This window comes from Triticum aestivum, chromosome 5B, assembly GCF_018294505.1.
Source record: "Triticum aestivum cultivar Chinese Spring chromosome 5B, IWGSC CS RefSeq v2.1, whole genome shotgun sequence".
NCBI lineage: Eukaryota > Viridiplantae > Streptophyta > Magnoliopsida > Poales > Poaceae > Triticum > Triticum aestivum.
Genome location: NC_057807.1, coordinates 116762651 through 116783416, shown reverse-complemented (window position 1 = coordinate 116783416; position 20766 = coordinate 116762651). Strand labels below are relative to the sequence as shown.

Genomic DNA, 20766 nt, shown 5'->3' with positions numbered 1-20766 from the left:
AGCTCCTCTTGGAAGGAGCCCTTGGGCCACGGGGCATCGGCCCTTCTGCTTATGGTCGCCCCACCGCATTCCGCTTGACGCCCCCCGATCATCTTCGGCTCCACATTGAAGGTCTTCAGCCACAGGCCAAAGTGGGGGGTGACGCGGAGGAAGGCTTCGCAGACGATAACGAACACGGAGATATGGAGGATGGACTCCGGAGCCAAGTCGTGAAAGTCCAGCCCGTAGTAGAACATGAGCCCTCTCACGAAGGGGTCCGTCGGGAAGCCTAAACCCCGACAGAGGTGGGATACGAAGACGACGTACTCGCCGGGCTCGGGAGTGGGCACGACCTGCCCTTGGGCGGGCAACCTGTGCGAAATCTCATAGGACAGGTACTTGGCCTCACGCAGCTTTAGCACGTCCTCCTCCGTAACGGAGGAGGGCATCCACCGACCCTGGAGGTCAGAGCCGGACATGGTTGAAGATCCGAAGTGCTCGAATCTGGGGCTCTGGGTGTTGGAACTTGGAGCAAGGAGAAGATCCGATGGAAGATTGAAGAAAAGAAACGAGCCTTGGTCCTCTTATAAAGGGGGAAAATACCAAGAGTCGTCTCCGTGACCGTTCGTGATCCACCTTCGATAGAGGAGACGTGGCGACGGGCGCGGTTGGGTTACCCATGTCCGTATTGATGAGAATCCCGGAGTAAGGGGAACACGATCTCTGCTTCGACAGGACGTGCCAAGGAAACCGCTTCGCTAAACGTGCTGAGGTGGTATAATAAAAAACGATTCAAATAAAGGCTTGGTAGCGGTGTGATGTCATGCCGCATAATACGTCAGTAGATTGGACTGGTGTACATTTTATTCTCTCTACGGTGGAATGTGGAATTTATTTTGCAGAGCCAGACACTATCCTGGTGTTCATGATCTTCTCTGGATTATTCAAGGGAGGAACCCGCCTTGCAATGCCGAACATTATGCGCGCCAGACTTATCGTCATTAAAGCCTGGTTCAGGGGCTACTAAGGGAGTCCTGGACTAGGGGGTGTCCGGACAGCCAGACTATCATCGTCCGCCGGACTCCAAGACTACGAAGATACAAGATTGAAGACTCCGTCCCGTGTCCGGATGGGACTTTCCTTGGCGTGGAAGGCAAGCTTGGTGATACGGATATGTAGATCTCCTACCATTGTAACCGACTCTGTGTAACCCTAGCCTTCTCCGGTGTCTATATAAACCGAAGGGCTGTAGTCCGTAGGACACAACAATCATACCATAGGCTAGCTTTAGGGTTTAGCCTCCTTGATCTCGTGGTAGATCCACTCTTGTACTACCCATATCATCAATATTAATCAAGCAGGACGTAGGGTTTTACCTCCATCGAGAGGGCCCGAACCTGGGTAAAACATCGTGTCCCTTGTCTCCTGTTACCATCCGCCTAGACGCACAGTTCGGGACCCCCTACTCGAGATCCGCCGGTTTTGACACCGACACTTAGATTTCCCAACAACCGTTGCTAACCCTAAGTAGCGCTCACTCAGCGCCTCCGAGGATATACCCAAAGTTTGTTTGAGCGCCACCTTATCCTCCTCATCACACCCGTTGCCAAAAAATATTGCTGATTTATCCAAGTTAACTTTTTGACCCGAAGCCTCCTCATAGTCCTGCAAGATCTCACGTAGACAAAGAAAGTTATCATGAGATCCCTCCAAAAACACAATACTATCATCAGCAAACAGCAAATGAGTGACCGTGGGGCCAGTGCTCCCAAACGAGACACCCTTGATCCTCTTCTCCTCATGTGCATGCTTCACTAGGGCTGAAAAACCTTCAACACAGAAAAGAAAAAGGTAGGGGGACAGCGGGTCTCCCTGTCTCAGTCCTCTATTCGGGTTAAATCTGTGTGAAAGCCCCCCATTCAATTTGACGCAAAAACTTGCAGTCCTGACACATCTCATAATCATCTCTCTCCAGTGAGCAGAGAAACCGTACTGTGTCATCACCTGATCGAGAAAGGTCCACTCCACTCTGTCATATGCCTTCATCATGTCAAGCTTAATCGCACAAAGTGGTTTCCTCCTCTTCCTCTTCCTAATTGCATGCACGCACTCGTAAGCAACCAACACGTTATCTGTCATTAACCTTCCTGGGACAAAGGCACTTTGCTCCTCCGCAATCAGCATAGGCAACACCACCTTAAGCCTATTAGCCAAGGTTTTTGATGCAATCTTATACAAGACATTGCATAGGCTAATGGGTCGGAACTGAGCAAGCAACTCCGGAGAGGCCACCTTGGGAATCATCACGATCACAGTATCATTGAATCCATCGGGAGTTGTTCTTCCAGCCAGGAAATCTCGGATAGCCGGAAAGCCATCCGGGCCCGGAGCTTTTGTTGGTCCCATCTGGAATAGTGCTTGTTCAATCTCGTCATCCGTAAACGGTGCTGTCAGCCGCGCATTCATCTCATCCGTCACTGTCATCTCAATATGCATCAAGATTTTGTCCACCTCCCTTGACCCCTCAGACGTGAACAATCGCTCATAGAAGTGTGCGGCCATTGCACGCATGCCATCATCATCTGTACATCTCGTACCATCCTCCCTCCTTAACGCTTTCACCGTATTTTTCCTCTTCCTATGCGACGCTCTGTTCTAGAAGTACTGCGTATTTTGGTCTCCGTATTGTAGCCAGTCCACTCTCGATCTCTGTTTATAGTATATCTCCTCCCGCTCATATATCTCATGCAACTGGTCCTCAATATCCTTTATCTCCTGCCTATATCCCGTCTTCATAGCCCGTTCCTTCGCATCACGAAGCTGCCACTTCAGGTGCCTGATTTGTTTTCGTATTGACCCGAACACCTCTTTACTCCACTTTTGCATTGCCTTGGCCATCAATCCAAACTGCTTGCATGCCGCCCCCACGCCCGGCTGCATATGATTGGCCGCATGGGCCTGTTCCCATGCAGTGGCTATCATACCATCATAATCCGCGTGTCTTGCCCAAGCCACTTCGTACATGAAAGGCCGCTGCACCCTCGCTGCGTTATCAGCCAGTGTCGTCGCTACCCGCTTTGGCTTACTAATGTATAATGTCTCACCATAATACTAATCAAGTAGCCATGCACATTCTATTTTATGTCTAAGCGATCGAGGAGGTAGTTAGTACGAGTAGTGTTCGATCCTCCAGCAAGAAATCAGTGTCCAGCATGGTTCTCCATCATGATTGCGGCCACTGCTAGCTCCAAAAGCTACTGATTTTTCACACTTCTTTCCCTTCCCTTTTTCGAGTTTAATATTTTCGAGATATATTTTTTTTGACGGAACCTCGTCAGAGGGCGGGGAGCTCCCGCATTGCATTAAGAAGAAGAGAATTGGTCCAGTTAATAAGGGAAATCGGACCCAAAGACCGTGCATGGCACGGTTAATCAAGGGAAACCGGCGAAGACCACACACACCCGACTAGCACTCAAGGAACATGTTAAAGCCATGTTTTAAAATATTTTCGAGATATTCCTTTTGGGGTTAAAGCCATGTTAGCCAGCGACCAAGGGACCGGCCATATGCTTAGAGAAATGAAAAATTGTTTGCACATTATTGTTGTTGTTGATCAAAGTTAGTGAGACCATGATGTATAGTGCGTGAGTGGCACTTTGGCAATATAAATGGAAATCGGCATGTGGCTACTCAAGTGCTGTTCATTTTCTTCGAAAAGGACTCAAGTGCTGTTCATACACCCTGTGTTTACTTAATCCAGTGGCCTAGCAAAGTGGACTGCAGCTTTTTCTGCAAGGGCAAAGATTCTAAGAGGAAAATCTTTGGTTACTTAAGTTGTTGGATGTGCAAAAAAAGGAATCACACACACGTTAACCATACACGTGATGCAAAGATTTTTGCATAGTTTGACTAGCAGTGACACGACCAATTTTGCCATTTTTTATATATCTGTCATACTAAATTGAGTGCTCAAAACATTTTAAAAGTTTGACTTTGTTTATTTTTCACTCAAAAAGATAAAATTGTAACGAATGTGATGCAGCAATAGTATTGTGCGGCAGTCTTAAAATTTTGAGTGAAAACATATAATACGGGGCAAACCCTATGGTGGCCCAATTTTCACGCACTAGAAGCGGATTTGAGGATGAGCACAAAGAACACAAGGGGAAATAGAGAGAAAACACTAGGGAAACACACAAATCAATACATGTAGATGATAAAAGATACACACAGATAGATCCTTGATCCAAATCATTCAAAGAAAGAAATGAAACAAGAGATAGTTCTTCCCCCAAGTCTTAGGACAAGGAGGGCTTGAATTCCACAAGAGGAATCTTCACCCGTACGTGGCCTTTGATACTCCCATGAGTCTTCTCCCTCAGGAAGCCTTCATCGTTAATACTCCCTCTGTTCTCTTTTGTAAGACGTTTAAGACAGCTAAAATTGAACTGTTTTGGGTGTTGTCTTAAATGTCTAAAACGTCTTACAAAAGTGAACGGAGGGAGTAGTAATTTAACCGATTACTCTCACGACATCATAGCACCCAAGTGTCTAGCCCTCGCGGTGACCCAAAGTTTGGCCTCACCCTTAATAAGCTTTAGAATGTAGAACGGTGTCGATTGTTTTTCGGAACACTCTCGCATTCGTCTCGTTCCAATCACCCAAGCGATATGCATGGTGAGGGTGCTAACATACTTCAAAGGGAAGGATGTCGCATGGCCGAAAGGCCACCAAGGAATTTGTCTAGATTTAAATACCCGCAACGGATAGGGACGACAGAGCTCTTCTGAAAGTTTGTTGCAAGCCTGGTGACCTCGCCAAAGGAGAGGAGACGTCTTGTGTGGCAGGAGTGACCAAGATGGCCGCGTCATCAACATACAAGGATCACCCTCCCTCTAATCTTGTGTAAAAAGTCATGTTCCATGGCAACATCGAGGATCTGCTGCTGCAGAGGGTCAATGGCGAGGACAAAGCAGGGGCGGTGGAGTCACCCTGACTCAATCCTCGACCATGGATTTGATTTGAATATGTGTAAAGGAAGATGAGAAAAGTTTCAATTTAGTTAAGGTTTTAGTATGATTTGATTAAGTTAATGCAAGAGACATAAGAGAGGGAACATCGAGGCGAGGGGTAGTTTGGACTTTGGACGCGCGGACATACAACACCCTAACTCCTAGAGATCGCATGTAGTTCCACCTTAGGGCCTCTTTGATTCATAGGATTGCAAAAGGACAAGAATAGGGAAAATGTAGGATCGGAATGGCATGTCCATTGGATCCCTATGGGATTTGTGTTTGTTTGATTGTGTCACGGGAAAAACAAAGGATTTCTTCCAAGAGGTTTGAGTGGATGTTAGAATTCCTGTGAAATGTAGTACAAATGAATCCTTAGGAAAAAATCCTATAGGATTCAATCCTACGAATCAAACGACGAATGTAGGAAAAATTCCTAAGGATTATAATCCTTCAAAAATCCCATGAAAATCCTTTGAATCAAAGAGACCCTTAATTTCGATGGTTGCTGTGGCAGGAATGACATCCGTGGCTCAACAGAGTTTTTGTTTTTTGAGATAGCTTACCAGGCTTGCTGCCTGGTGATGGCTCAACAGAGTTGAAGATGTACTGCACCGAACACTGCGGAAGAATCCTCCGAATTCCCTTCCCTTGGCTAGATCACAGCTTCCAAATCCACGCACGGACGCTCCAGTTTATCTAACACGGCAACCGGCGCTGCCTGTTTCCCGGTGATCAACTGCCCGAAGCTGACGGGCTCCGTGAACTTTGTCGCCGCCGCGCCGTCGAACATGGCGGCAACGGCTCGCTGGTAGGCGGCCTGCGTCCCATGGACCTTGTCCCAGAACACGTAGCCGTCGCGGTCGGTGCAAAGGTTCGAGCTCGCCGAGCAGTTGAGCTCCGCGTTGAGCCTCCCTCCTCCGCAGCACGCGCTAGTCGCCTCCTGCAGTCCTGATGATACGATCCAACGGTTCATTAGGTAAGAACAACCGGACGGCGCGCCGTTAGGAATGCAGAAGAATTATTACATGAAACAGTTTGACTTTCACAGAGATCGGTGAACGATCCAGTGTTCCAGTAACCGATTGGTGGCTCAGAGGTAACCGTGTATAGATTAGCCGAATGTTTTCATTCCATTTTACTCCAATATATTTTTGATTGCGCAGACCTTGTAATAGAAATTTTGAAGAAAGAAATTGACCCTTGTTGCATCGAACTCAGGCAAAGAGAGCTAACCGTTGTCCAGCTCCGGGTTGGTGATCATGTCGGAGAAGATGCCGTAGATGCTGGCGATGGAGTACTCCATGCCTGGCATCGAAGCTGCCGTGGCGCTGGCCATTTCAAGCCGGAGTAGGGCATTGAACCGCCGGGCCAGAGAGTTGGCAGTGGTGTCACACGTGCCATCATGTCCAAAGGAAATTCTGCAGCCCGGCAAGCATCCGATGGGCAGCGCGTCCAGCAGTCCTAGCCTCCGTGCCCCCAGCCTGTACAACTCCTGCCCACATATTGTGTGTGTGCATCCGTGCGTTTGAAATTATGAGGGTCAAAGAGATTTCATTTAAACATGTGTGGTTCTTTTGCTATTCTGGCAAAATGTTATGAAAACAGTCAAGTTAAAATAACATCCTGGACATTGAGATGGACATACTGACAAGGTTTATCTGAAATCAAATGTCACTGAGATCTCCCGAAATACCAGACAAGATTTCAACCTCCTGTTGCTCACGTGAACCTACCTTGATGTGCTTGAGGTAGGTGGTGACCGTTTTGGCGATGTAGGCCGATGCATCACTTCTGGTTGCCCTACCGTCACTAAATGCCGAGAAATCGTGCCTGCGGTGCTGATGAGGAATAGGGACCGGGACAGCAAGCGATTGACCCTATTATTTCCCAGCTTGTTGGCCTCGATCATGGTCACCTTGGTGTCTGCAAACAGCTTGATCTGTTCTCGGAGGGTGATCGTGCCGTTCCCCTACATTTTGTTAGGCAGAGGTCACATGTAACTGAAAACATGGACACATTCTCTAAACTGCAGTTAATTTGGTTCATAAGGATATGTCAGCAATAAAATTAAAATTTGAGAATCATAACATATTTTTTTATGAAAATCCTGATGGTATTGTTTCCATTTGACCAGTCACAATAATATTCTTACATTCGAATGTCAAAGTTAGAGAAGCTTTACTGCATGCTTTATAGCACATCATCTACCTTGAAACCGAGATAGTAAATGTCAATCAAGCTTAATTCACAACAAGTACTCTCCCTCTTCAGACTTCAGGGTCTAATTTGCACTGCTAATAAACATAACGAACTAAGATATGTGCAGAAATAAGAGGTGTTGATTGGGCAAAATCATACTGTGTGTGTGGATAGTAACTCGAGTGATGTAAGTGCAGGTTCTAAATTATGTACATTTGTACATACATACAGTGTCGTCAAGGATTCCTGATCCACCGGAAGCATAATTGGCCCCAACGCGGCCGCTCAGGAGGTCAAGGATCGTTTGCGGCGTCAAGGAGAGGTAAGCTAAGGGGCTCATGTCAAACCCCACACATTGTGCTGTGTATATATACATAAGTAATGTATGTATTAGTATTACCAAATTGGAACGGAAATAAACACATAGAATTTCTAAATAAAATGGTAATAACTGCAACATTTGGAAAGACAGTATGCAGCATTTCAAGCGAATTGCTATTAGACCTCTTGTAGTTGGAAGTACCATAATGAGTATCATGCACATTTGTATTGAGATCTGGGTGCTACAAATGGGGACCGTGCGCATCAACAACAATGGTTTTGGAGGAGCTATGATGCCCACGTGATGGTCGAAGGGCGGTCTCCTCCGACGAGCCGTTGTATTCTATGGCCGAAGAGCGGTCAAGTTTATGCCTCCCGGACATGATGGCAGAGTTAGAGGCAGTGCTGCTTCAGGGTGGAGTCCATTGCATATTCTACTGTGGTCTGTGGAGGTCTCATCAGACAAAGTGGTTTCGTCCCCAGCTGGCGAGATTGGTTCCATTCTTGAGCAGATTTAGACCCAACTGCAATCTTTAATCTGTGATCATTCAGAGTCCTGTTTGCAAGAACCCAGGATGTATATGTAATTTTCCGCTTATATGACCACGTGTTTGTAAACTTTATTGCCCACCACTTTATATGAGGTCCTGTCTGTAATTTCCTGTAAGTTTTGGCAAAGATTTGAGCGAGCTGGCACTCAAAATATCTGAAGGCATCGTTTAATTTGCATCATCTCAAGCAGCTTGGCAACTCTAAATCGGTAACCGGATCAGACTAAATTAGCTTCAGATCTGTGGGCTAACAGCAGTGTGAAGCATAGGCACAGCGAATGCACAAGGTCTGCACAACTAAAATTATCTTCAGACTTACCGATGATGTCGGCCAGGTTGTAGCCGTTGGTAAACCTCCCGGTCCGTCCGCCGGGGATCGCGCGCGGCAGGTCGACGCCGCAGGGGAAACCCGCCCTGGGCGCCGGCGGCGGCAGGAAGTCGTTGTTGCCGACGTCCACGAGGGAGTCGCCGAACACGTACACCGCGGGGACTGCGCGACGGCGAGCCTCGCTCTCGCCGTCCGCCGAGGAGCAGACGGCGGCGGCGGCTAGCAACAAAGCAGCGCCCGCCACCATGAACATCTTCCTCATCGTACAGGTAGACCCATGGATCGGGCGGTGACTGAGCACTAGCTGATCATCAGCTGAGGGTAGTTCCATGCCTACACATCATCATCTTGATTAATGTGAGTCGTTGCCCTGTCGACATGCCTTTGTGGTGGAGGAGCAGACACGTAACGTGGCTGACTGACGTAAGCCATGCGCACTTGTAGGGACAGTGCAATTCCGTGCACATGATTTTTCCTTTTTTTCTTTTTTGGTAAACATGTTTTGGCTGTGCCAAGACGAGCAGATCTTTGACGACCGAAGAAAAATGGGCTTGGAGGCCCACTTGAGCACTCACGGCACCGTTGCCTCGACGAAAAAAGAATTAAAATGAGTTCAAAGAAAGGTACAACATATGACATAGATAGAGGGACAAGGGATGCTTGGCACGAACAGATGATAAAACACAACCAACACGACGGACACCGCGAGCAAGCAAGATGACGTCTTCAGAAGGGAAACGACGTCGTGGAGTCGTCGCCAGCCGGTTCTTCGAACCGTACCTAGACTTTCCTCTAAGCTTGAAGAGGGCGCAGATAAAGGCCCTGGCAGCGCCTGCAAGAAGGTAGAACGACACCCGCGAGTGTCGTCACTGCTAGCATCGACAATCCGAGCAGGGATTTTGCCTTGGGCCGAGCCTGAGCAACCCATAACCGCCAGATCATGATTCGGAGATGAGGCAGACAAAACGATAGTCAGAACCAAGAAAGGGGGATGGAGCTACACCTTCCCCAGGCATCGCCAGACGCGCGAGCTTTGAATCTGGCAGAGGGAGGAGGTGTGGAGGTGGATCAGCTACCGCCAGCATGACAAAACATAGTTTGTTTGTGTAATATTTTTTGGTTTCAGAAACAAAGCTTAACCCTTTTTTCATTTTTTTTCCCTCCACAAATGAGAGCCTAAAATTACACATATTTTTTGATTTAATTAAAATATGCCATTAGTGTTCTTTTTGCTAGCATTTACGCATGGTAAAGGTTAGGATAGGGAGGGGATCATGCCTAGTTTTTGAAATATTTCCCATCCCCGCTTTATAAATATAAAGCCTTATGCTCAAACTCATGCAAGGTGATAATGAAATCTTCTCACAAAGCATATCAATGAGATAATGAAATCTTCTCACAAAAGCATATCAATGAGATAAATACCAACATAGAGAGTTATGCAGAGCAAAGCTCAAGTGCCCTATAGGACGCCACCAACTCGACGGCGAGCCTGAGCACAGGAGTAGCCAGAACCCAACAAAAAGGCACTCAAGGGCACTGACAAGAACGAAATCTTGCTCCACGGAAAAGAACTTGCGCACACCAAGTTGTTGTCGGAGAGAGCCCACTGCCCTGTTGCTCCGGGTCAAGGAGCGGTGATCATTCTTGTGGACAACAAGGACCGAGAACGGTGACACCATCATTTGGAACTCATGGTTGAACTGTGCTATTCCACCTCATCTGCTTACCAGGCTCAGTTCACTGGTACTACATCCTCCATGTTCGAGCCTACCATTTGGGAGCCTTGGTCACTTCGAAGTGCAAAGTATTCGCTTGGCTCATCAACCAAAATCATGTTTGGAGTGTGGATCGTGTGGCTCAGAGGAGTTAGCCTATTTATAGTTTTTGCCATTTATGAAAGAAGGAGCCAGAAATGTAGGTTCATATTCTCTTTCATTGTTGGTTTCTCCGTTAAAATTTACAACATGATAAAAGAACTTTCTTGACCGTCATGGCCTCGACCCCATGATTTGGTAAAACTTTGACTCGGTTCACGATTGGTGGGTAGCAGTCACCACCCGGGCCGACGTTCCTATGATGGCTGCCGCACATCAATCCTCATGCTCGTCACCCAAGAAACTTGGAATGAGCCTTCCAGAATGTGTCAACCATACCTCGATCATATTCTCCAGCATCAAGAAAGAGGCGACACTTTGGGTTGTTGCCGGTGCTTGCTATTGTTATTCGGGGGGGGGGGGGGGGGGGGGGTAATCCATTTTTGTTGACCACCATTTGTACATATTACTTTACTCTCTTCTTAATCAATGAAATATGGCAAAGCTTTTGTCATTTGTTTTAAAAATAAGGACAAGAAAGCGTCACGCTCGGAGGTGGTGATGGTGAGCCCTCCCGGCGTCTCCTGAGTTCTTTTCTTTATGTACATGGTTCTTTGTTTTCTTTCTCACCTTTTTGCTACCTCCAACCAACCTGTTTAGTATACTTGGTTCTCTTGCTGGAACTGAAATGCCATATATGAATTGATTTTTGATTTCATGCTTAATCGAATCCGGACGTGCCCATGGTTTTCGTTTAAAAGAAGGTGCAAGCACTTGGACATGATCATCTTGTTGTTGATGTTTCACATATGCCATTGTCGTATTTCTATTTTAAGTTGAACATCATAATATTGTACTCCGCGTATTAGGCTGTCTTAAGTCATCACATAAGATATACCTATTCAATACTATTACATTCACAACGAAATATATTTTCATATTGTATTTGATATTGTAGATGTTATATTTAATATAAACTTGATTAATTTTATCTTAAGAAAAATCTAATATGAAACATAGGGAATACTTTTTTGTGGACTTAGTGCATTTGCAGACTTGCTTAATTTATAGGTCAAGTCTCTAGGGGGTCCTAACCCTAGGTCGAACTTCCTCAAATTTTTCTTCCCTAACCCTAGGCGGTTAGGGCAATCTCTCCCCTTCAGACTTCACCGGTGAGCCCGTGAATTTGCCTTCCCTCTGCCTGCCGCTTCAATGGCCGGTGGCGGGAGGGGAATCCCGGTGCCTTTTCTCCGGCTAGTAGTTTAGGTTAGGGTTTTTTAGTCCTGCAGGTGCGGCGCTCGTGTAGATGGCGGCGCTTCTTCCTTGAGTTTGTCTTCCGGGTTTCGATCCTCCTCGAGTTCGTCCGTCTGGACGTAATCGATGGAGCTCCGGCGTAGATTCCCGTCATCTCCTTGAGAAAGTGAGGTTAGGGCTTCTCGTCATTTGGCGAGATTTCATGTAGGTGCTTCAGATCTATATAGGTTTCAACGATGACAACTGCAGCTCCAGGGCATATGCACGGAGACTTCTCGTTTTTCATTGACAAGGTCAAGCCAGCTCCGATAGAGGAGCAGCGACAACGGCACGTCAGCGGCTTGTTTTTGCGGCAGTAGTGGTCATTCGGTGGTCTTAGAATCTCAATGCAATTTTTATTATGTCTGAGATGCTTTATACTTTGGTGAATTTTTATAATAGATCTGATCCTTTTCGCAAAAAAAATAGGTCAAAAGAAAAATCATTACTGCGCCCGTGCGGTCTCCCAGAGGCGACACGGACGGGAGTCTCATCTCCCCGACGTTGGTGCTACAATCTCTGCCAACGGCCCTCGCCGCTATCGGCACTTGACGCCGGGAAAAGCCCGCCGGTAGCCAGCAGCGGTGGAATTCCTTCATGCGTGACCTACTCCCTCCCTTTCCCTCAGATCCAAGCACCGTGATCTCCCCAATGCGTCTCTCGACAAGGGAAGGCCAAGGGAGCCATGGCTTGTCCTCCACATCAACCTCAAGGGTCCGACAATGAGGGACATGCTCCAGAATTTTGGGCAATGGATATGGTGGCAAGGTTGATGTAGAAGCCCTTTGTGATTGATTCCCGCTCCAGCAGTGAGAGACAACCGTGCTTCTACATCAATGGATATAGTACCGGCTGGATCCACGTGGATCTTGCTCCCATCGGGTGCACAGTTGTGATGTCATGATCGGTGCTCCTCCAACTGCAACCGTGGGCTGCCTCACGTAGTTGACCGATGAGCTCTCCGACTGCTGAATCCCGCCCGGCTCATCTGAATTTCATGCCAACGCCTCCAGCACCCTCTCCTTGATGCACCCCCTGCCCGTCTGCCGCTGGGAAAGGCACTCGCTGTGGATGCCAGTGGGGTGACATCTTGGATTTGATCACGGCGATGATCACAATGGTCACACATCGAGAGGCAGCGGAGGAGGTTTTGCCGGATGCGGCAGGCAGGCCTATGTGCAGCTTCCAATCAGCAGACGTAGTGGTGGGCCTAACTGCGGTGGCCACCGAAAGATCTCAGTGAGGGTTTTTCCTTCCAGATTTCGTGGTTGACTTTAGTGGGGAGATGTAAACTAGAATGACGGCTTGACGCAGAGGGCTGGTTGTGCAGCAGCGGCGAACACATATCGCATGTTGCTGTTGGGATCAACACATGCGTGACATCGAAGGTGGTACTACTTGAGCACCTGATCTCGAACTTCGCGGTGAAAGCCTAGGTCTGAAAAGAGTTGGTTATATCTGGTGAAAGTGCGTTACGTCGACTAGAGGGGGGGGGGGTGAATAGGTGATTTTTATGAATTCTTCACTGAGGAATTTCAGGGTGAGGAAATTCCTAAGCGAAGAATTACTCGCAGCGGAACAAGTACTTAGGTATAAGCATAATAGAGCAACAACATAGTCATCATGATGAAATGAAAGACAAACACAGAGTACAGAAAGCGTAAACACGGGATAAGCAGGATGAAGACAAACAGAATGAAGAAATAGGATTGAGGAAATAGAGAAAATCTTCAGTCAATGTCTTCAAGCAGTAATGATCAGGTACATCAACACATAATGAGGAAATGAAAGGGTTGAGGAAATAAAATCGGTTGGCTTGGCGAAGACAATGATTTGGTAGACCAGTTCCAACTGCTGTGACAGTTGTACGTCTGGTTAGAGCGGCTGAGTATTTAAACTCGAGGACACATAGTCCTGGACACACAGTCCTCACCGTATTCTCCTTGACCTAAGATCACACAGACCTCGCCCAACAGTAGTGGCAAGTCTTCATAGGTGAGTTTCAAAACTTCACAGACTTGGTCACTCGGCAATCCATAATTCCTCTTGGATGCTTAGACAATGACGCCTAACCGTGTGGAGGATACACAGTCCTCAAAGGTAACAAGCGTCGGTTCCACACAGGAACAATCTCTTCAGTGATGCTCAATCACTTTGGGGTTTGTAGGTTTGGGGTTGGGATTTGGGTTTTCCTCACTTGATGATTTTCGCTCAAAGTCCTCGGAGAATGGGATGCTCTCAAATGACAAGTGTCAGTTTCTCTCAGAGCAGCCAACCAACTACTGGTTGTAGGGGGCGGCTATTTATAGCCTAGGAAGCAGCCCGACATGATAAGACATAAATGCCCTTGGCAGATATGACCGTTAGGTGGTAGGATATTTTGGAATAGCTGGCGCGTGGCACAGCAACGGTCGGATATTTTGAGGTTCAAATTCCTCAGGGCTATCATGTACCTCACTGTGTAGGCAATCCGCACTGGCGAATTCCTAACTCCTCAGTCAGAACAAATTCCTCATAGACCAGAAGATCTTCGTCTCTGTCACTGAAGAAATTGACTGAACTGATATGAGATTTCCAATGGCTTCACTCGAAGGATTGGGTAGGTGAAGGATTTTGAGATGAGCATCACTTGGAAATCGGTTTCCTTAGTATTACCTCGACCCCCTTTAACAGTATGGTGTTTCCTATGACTCAAGAAAGAGAAAATGAAACTACAAAAACAAAAGATTTCACGTTCAGATTCCTCGCATGAATATCGAAGTCTTCAAGGTCACACCAATTTCTTCACTTTCAAAGTCTTCAGCCGAAGACATTCATTTTCAGGGGTCGACTTTCACTGTAAATATCAAACTCATCATTGTCTTATAGAGCCTGTGTACACTCACAAATATATTAGTCTCTTAATCTATAAGTCTTCAATACACCGAAACCATTAAGGGGCACTAGATGCACTTACATCTAGCAATGAAGATATTTTTATATCATGTCCTTTTTGAAGGCATTGCTCAGATATGCTCGGACTGGTTCTTCAGGGCGGAAATCTAGATTCTAAGCATGGGAGGTTGGATCCGGTGACGACGACGCTTGAGCGTCATTCCCTTCCTGAAGGTGTTGCTATTGAAGAATCTTGTCGTCTGTATGGTGTCATGAGATAATTGATGCGGATATGATCATTGTTACAATTTACTGATCGCGGATCTGATTGCTTTGGGTGTTTATTTTCTTAGCTTCTATCTTATATGATTTTGCTATTTGCTGACCTGTTTTTGTGTGTGTACGTTTGATGTTGACTGTGTTCACCATAGTTTGTATCTTTTCGATGCTCCATTTTGAGCTAATAAAAGATTACTCTTTGTCGAAAAAGGTCAAAAGAAAAAAACCTTTCTTTTCCAAAAACTACACATTCTCCTTACATCTCTATCTGTTTGTCTCCTCAACGCCTATGATAATCACAAAGCCGCGGAGCCGTGCATGCGTCAGAATTTCAGCGCGTGCAATCTCTCGATGACGAGCGAGAGGAACAGGAAAGCCGCGACGGCGACGACCAGCGCGGCGGCCAGCGCAGCGAGCATGCCCTGCAGCGTGGCGCCGGGGCTCAGGAAGAAGACCGCTGCCGTCGCCGCCGCCTGCCACATCTTTTTTTAGAGAAAAGGCCAAGGCCCGACTTTATAGATAAAGCCATACGGCAGCGTCGCGGATACCCAAGGTTCACACAATCACAGAGCCACAAAGAAAGGTAAATAGACCCAAAGTACTAACGATACAGGCAGCTGCCAAACACGGCACGCAGGCAGGGAAGAGAAGGAGACCTAATCCCGCAAACTACAGCACCAAAATTATACGCCCTGATTCGTCCCGGAGATCTGAGAGGCTGAAGCCCGAATTTTGGCGATGAGCAGGTCCAGGGCGTCCCGATCTGGCTCCTTAGTCAATAATCTCCACTGCTGCAAGAATATACATGATTTAAAAAGAACATCAGCAGGCTTCGATGGGAAGGTAAGCTCAATAGTAAATTTGTTTCTAATGGTCCATAGTGCCCAACATAAGGCTCCCAAGCCAACCCAGAATACCCTCTTGGTGACCCCTACCAGAGATTTGGCTAGGGTTCTAATATCTGAGAAAGAGGAGGGATTCCAGGAGACCCGAAGCCAGGATCTCACGCAAGCCCAAACTAATTTGGCAAGAACACAGTTGAAATAGATGTGATTAGAGTTTTCCAAAGCCCCACACAAGTTGCAGAATTCCGAGCCCGGCCCATTGCGTTTTTTGATCTGATCAGCAGAAGGGAGGCGACCACGAAAGGCTTGCCAGAGGAAAATCTTAATCTTAGGAGGGACCTTAGATTTCCAAACACAAGAGAATCTAGCCGAAGTAGTACCACCAATCAGTCTAGAGTACAGCGATTTGACCGAGAATATACCAGAGGCCGAATGCGGCCAAACCACAGAGTCGGCCTCCTCCGAGAGCACAGGGAAGAGGGCAGAAAGACTTTGCCATTCTTCCAACTCTTCAGGAGACAGGGCCCGACGAAAAGCCAAATCCCAATTATTAGCAGCCACCTCTGCGATGGAGATTTGCGGATTGGGGCAATAAGAGAACAGAACCGGAAAGCTAACAGCCAGGGGAGCATCCCCAGACCACCAATCTAACCAAAAACGAACAACGGACCCATTACCCACACAAAACTTAACGTGCTCCAGAAAAATCGGCCGAACTTTAACAAGGGCTTTCCAAAACTGCGAACCACGCCGCGCGGGGGCAAACATAGGGTTGGAGTTAGGATAATATTTAGCCTTAAGAATCGAAGACCACAGCACATCGGCCCCAACCGTCATAATTTTCCACCACCACTTAACGAGCAGACAAATATTCATCACCCGAGTATTAATGATGCCTAACCCCCCAAGATTTTTAGGCTTGCACATAAGCTGCCATTTGACCAACCTATACTTTCTTTTGTTATCAGCAGAATTCCAATAAAAGCCACCCCTATGTTTGTCGAAGCCAGCATGCACTCCATCCGTGAGACGATAAAAGCCCATAAGGAACATCGGGAGAGAGGATAAGCAAGAATTGATTAGAGCCACTTTGCCAGCATTGGTATTATACCTACCCCTCCAAGGAAGCACCCTATTCCCCACTTTAGCAACCACTGGAGCGAAGTCTTTCGCGTGAAGCAGACCAGGAGAGATAGGAAGACCTAAATATTTGAAAGGAAAGGAACCTAAGGAGCAGTTGAGGAGCCTGGCCACCCGCAAGGCCTCCGCCCAGTCAACCCCCGTCACCATAACCTCACTCTTGGCGAAATTGATCTTAAGACCAGAAACAGCTTCGAAACACAACAGAATAAATTTTAGATTGGCAATACAGGCATTGTCCAACTCTACCAGGATGATTGTGTCATCCGCATATTGCAGATGAGAGACCCCTTCCGGAAGTAGGTGAGAGACCACAGGGATAATATGACCACATCGAGCCGCTTTGGAGAGCATACAGGAGAAGGCGTCAGCCACAAAGTTGAAAAGAACAGGGGAGGCCGGATCCCCTTGGCGGAGGCCCCTCCCATTCGCAAATAAGTTGCTAATAGCACCATTTACGGCAACTGCAGTGTGGCCACCCGAGACCAACTGCATGATACGGTGAACATAGGCACCGTCGAACCCTTTGGCAAGAAGAATCTGCCTGAGAAAAGGCCAGCTAACCGAGTCATACGCTTTTTCGAAGTCTAGTTTGAGGATAATGGCTTTGGATTTCCGCACATGAAGGTCATGAACAATCTCATGAAGGGAGAGAATACCATCTAAAATAGAACGCCCTTTGATAAAAGCAGACTGGAAGGGACTAATAACTCTGTGAGCTACTGGAGACAACCGGTTCGCAAAGCCTTTGGAAGGGAACTTGGCAAAGTTGTTAATCAACGCTATAGGCCGGAATTAGGAAATGACATCAGCACCCTTTACCTTAGGGATCAGGGAAATAACAGCATAGTTCAGGCGAGAGATGCCGACAGTACCAAGACAAAAACCCTGAATAACGTTACACACCAACTGTTTCAACTGGGGCCAAAAATTCCGAAAGAAAGGAATGGAGAAGCCATCAGGCCCAGAAGCAGCATTAAGATTGGCAGAATTAACCACATCCCAGATTTCCTGATCGGAGAGCGGAATCATCAAGGAAGCATTCTCCTCAGGAGAAATTTTAAGACCAGAACTCTAGAGGTGGGGGGAGATGGACAGGCCCGATGTAGGTTTAGCCCCTAACAGAGACGAAAAGAAGTCCACAACGTGAGCCATAATCACGGATTGATCTGAAGAGCGCATACCATTAATCAACAGGCTATTAATCTCACAACGCCTACGCCTACCGTTTGCGATCGCAAAGAAGTAAGCAGTAGGAGCGTCCCCTTCGAGAGTCTAATTAAGAGTACCCCTCTGGCGCCAATAAATCTCAGCCTGATGGTGCAGCTGTAGAAGAGCAGCCTCCAGATTATAGCGAACAGCCCAACCATCCTCAGAGAGCCCAATAGAGTCAGCAGTACGGTCCAGCTCCAGGATCTGATTTTCAAGGAAGGCTTTGGTGCGGCGATCATTAATACTCGGGTGATGAATATTTGTCTGCTCGTTAAGTGGTGGTGAAAAATTATGTCGGTTGGGGCCGATGTGCTGTGGTCTTTGATTCTTAAGGCTAAATATTATCCTAACTCCAACCCTATGTTTGCCCCCGCGCGGCGTGGTTCGCAGTTTTGGAAAGCCCTTGTTAAAGTTCGGCCGATTTTTCTGGAGCACGTTAAGTTTTGTGTGGGTAATGGGTCCGCTGTTCGTTTTTGGTTAGATTGGTGGTATGGGGATGCTCCCCTGGCTGTTAGCTTTCCGGTTCTGTTCTCTTATTGCCCCAATCCGCAAATCTCCATCGCGGAGGTGGCTGTTAATAATTATGATTTGGCTTTTCGTCGGGCCCTGTCTCCTAAAGAGTTGGAAGAATGGCAAAGTCTTTCTGCTCTCTTCCCTGTGCTCTCGGAGGAGCCCGACTCGCGAACGCCGACTCCTAGACGCACGCACGCATTACATATTACTATTAGTACTACTTTTCAGCTTCGTCAGAGAAAGAAAATGGATCACTGACACAAGCTGAACATATGTACCTTGTCGTTCTCGAAGAGAAGCCCGATCAACGCACTCAACTGCGTGTTCAGAATCCCATCTCCGACGCCCCATACGTCGCCGACGACCAGCGGAGCTGCTGACCCGAGCATGGGACTGTAACCAGATTCCAGGAACATGCATGTACATTATGACCACAGCAATGACAGTTGACAACTTATATGCATCTGAAAGAAACAATTAAAAATCTCTGGTGTAAACAGTTAACCTGTAGAAAAAGAGCAGCCAGAGCAGCACCCCGGCCTGGAGAACAGCTCCGGTTGACACAATGAAGGTGGACGAACGGAGGCCGGAGGTCAGACGGCCGGCGACCAGCGAGCTCTGTAATCCAGTGGGAAGAAACCTCTCAAGGTTAGCTCAACACCTCGAAAAAGCATGGTATATTATCAATGGAGATATATCGGATTGGTGGTTGTTTGGCGCTTACGACGACACCGGCCGCGCCGTAGACTGCCATCGCCCCGCCGACTCCGGCGACCCCGAGAACGGGGGTCACGACACTCTTGGTGAACACAGCCCTGGTTACACAATCCAAACCAAACATTGTTCATAACATATTGTGCTTGATCTGATCATACCCGCCCATACAAGTAGAAAACCAAACGAGATGCTCACCATACAAATGCCTTTTGCAGGCCGTAGTAGGCGAGGAGAGGAGCGAGGAGGAGCATCCTCGGGTCAGCGAGCGGCGTGACGGCAGACGTCGACGTGTCAGCGAGAAAGGAACGCCCTTGGGGTTCATGGCCGTCTGATTCTCCTCTGCTCTTATCTCTTCTGGAGAGCAGGCACATGGGCACGATGCCGACGACCATGCAGCCGAGGAATACAGTGAACAAGAGGTTCTTGTTGGCACCTCCTCCATCCTGAAGTGGTTTCAGAAGATCGTCGGTTCATGAAACTAGTCGGAAATCACACAGGGATATACGTAGCGAATGAAGAACTTAATTTAAGGTGCTATAATTATATACCTTGTCATTCCCCAGCACGACGAGCGAGATCAAATTTCCAATGACCTGCAAAATATAATGAAATTTAGTACATATACATGATACATTTGAACCAAAATTTCTCTGCCAAGCTAGCGCTCTAGGTAGCGAACTTATATAATATACACATACGTACCTGCGTGCTTGCAAACATTCCCCAGAATTCTCCGTTGAATCGACCCAAAACTTGGCCCAAGTGAAGCTTGTTCTCTGTCGCATGGCTGAAGGCAGCAGACACACTAGCTATTTGAGAGGACTTTGACTGAGCGTTGTCGAGATGGTACTCCCCACGCCCACGCTCCTGCGGCGCGCTGCTCCGGCGCCCGCAGCCACCGGCTTCGCCTCTGCTGCCGCTTCCCAGCTCCCTCCCCGGCTGAGCCCCCCATCCGCCTCGCCCCGCTTCCCCCGAGCTTCCCCACCCCAAGTTTTGCAAGCCAGTCCCTCGTGCCTGCGTTGTTCTCGCAGCTGCTTTCAGCTGGTCCAGATCCAGCCTCCCCGCCGTGGTCTTGGACCGCTCCAGGCTCCCTCCCGGAAGATCCGCCCGCAGTTACTGCTGCCTCGGCGTCAGGTCAGGTCTCCAAGGTCCGCTTTGCTCTGGGTGAAGATCTGCCCTGCCCACCCCCTCTGCAGCGCATTCATGGCATCCCAAAGCCATGCCTCAAGAAGGCGTCGTCCCTGGCCTTCAATGCCCCCCTGGACGCGCCGCGGTCTCCGGCTCCCTCGAGCCCAGTACTGCAGCAGGCGCCTTCATGCGCGCCGTTGAAGATGGATTCCAACCCGGAGGAAGGCTGGCAGATCGTTAAAGCACCGTACTGGTGGCATGCTCTCTCCCCCAACAACCAGCATTCAAGCCGTCTATCTTCGTCTTCATTTTCCCCATCTACCGACAGATCCTTTGTTAAGCATCGCCACAGAGTTTGCCACAGATGCCTGGAGAAGGGCCACAACAAGATCGACTGCCGGGATCCGTATAAATGCCTGATTTGCCGAAGAAGCGGACACCGGGCGCGCCAGTGCTCCAGTTCCCCTCCTCCAACCCCACAGCCCTGTTCAAGGACTACGCCACTTCCTCTGGTCAACCCGCCTGATCAGCCTCCTCACCAAGACCCGGCCACTT

At 48.0% G+C, this 20766-nt stretch overlaps 1 protein-coding gene and 1 pseudogene across 2 annotated transcripts; both read right to left on the bottom strand.

Moving 5' to 3' along the window:
• Nucleotides 1–5110: 5110 nt before the first annotated feature.
• LOC123110711 (GDSL esterase/lipase At5g33370-like) lies at nucleotides 5111–8769 on the bottom strand (annotated as a pseudogene).
• Nucleotides 8770–15246: 6477 nt separating this feature from the next.
• On the bottom strand, nucleotides 15247–20766 carry LOC123110710 (UNC93-like protein 3). 2 transcript variants are annotated; one of them, XM_044531304.1, is made up of 7 exons: nucleotides 19786–20766; nucleotides 19632–19676; nucleotides 19279–19526; nucleotides 19091–19181; nucleotides 18872–18984; nucleotides 18645–18759; nucleotides 15247–15444 (listed from the first exon to the last, which is right to left on the bottom strand). In XM_044531304.1, exons 1-7 carry the CDS (start codon nucleotides 19801–19803, stop codon nucleotides 15340–15342), a joined length of 735 nt encoding a protein of 244 aa, XP_044387239.1. In that variant the 5' UTR covers nucleotides 19804–20766; the 3' UTR covers nucleotides 15247–15339. The 2 variants fall into 2 exon arrangements, with proteins under 2 accessions (XP_044387239.1, XP_044387238.1); XM_044531303.1 differs by having other exon boundaries at nucleotides 15247–15447; nucleotides 19786–20745.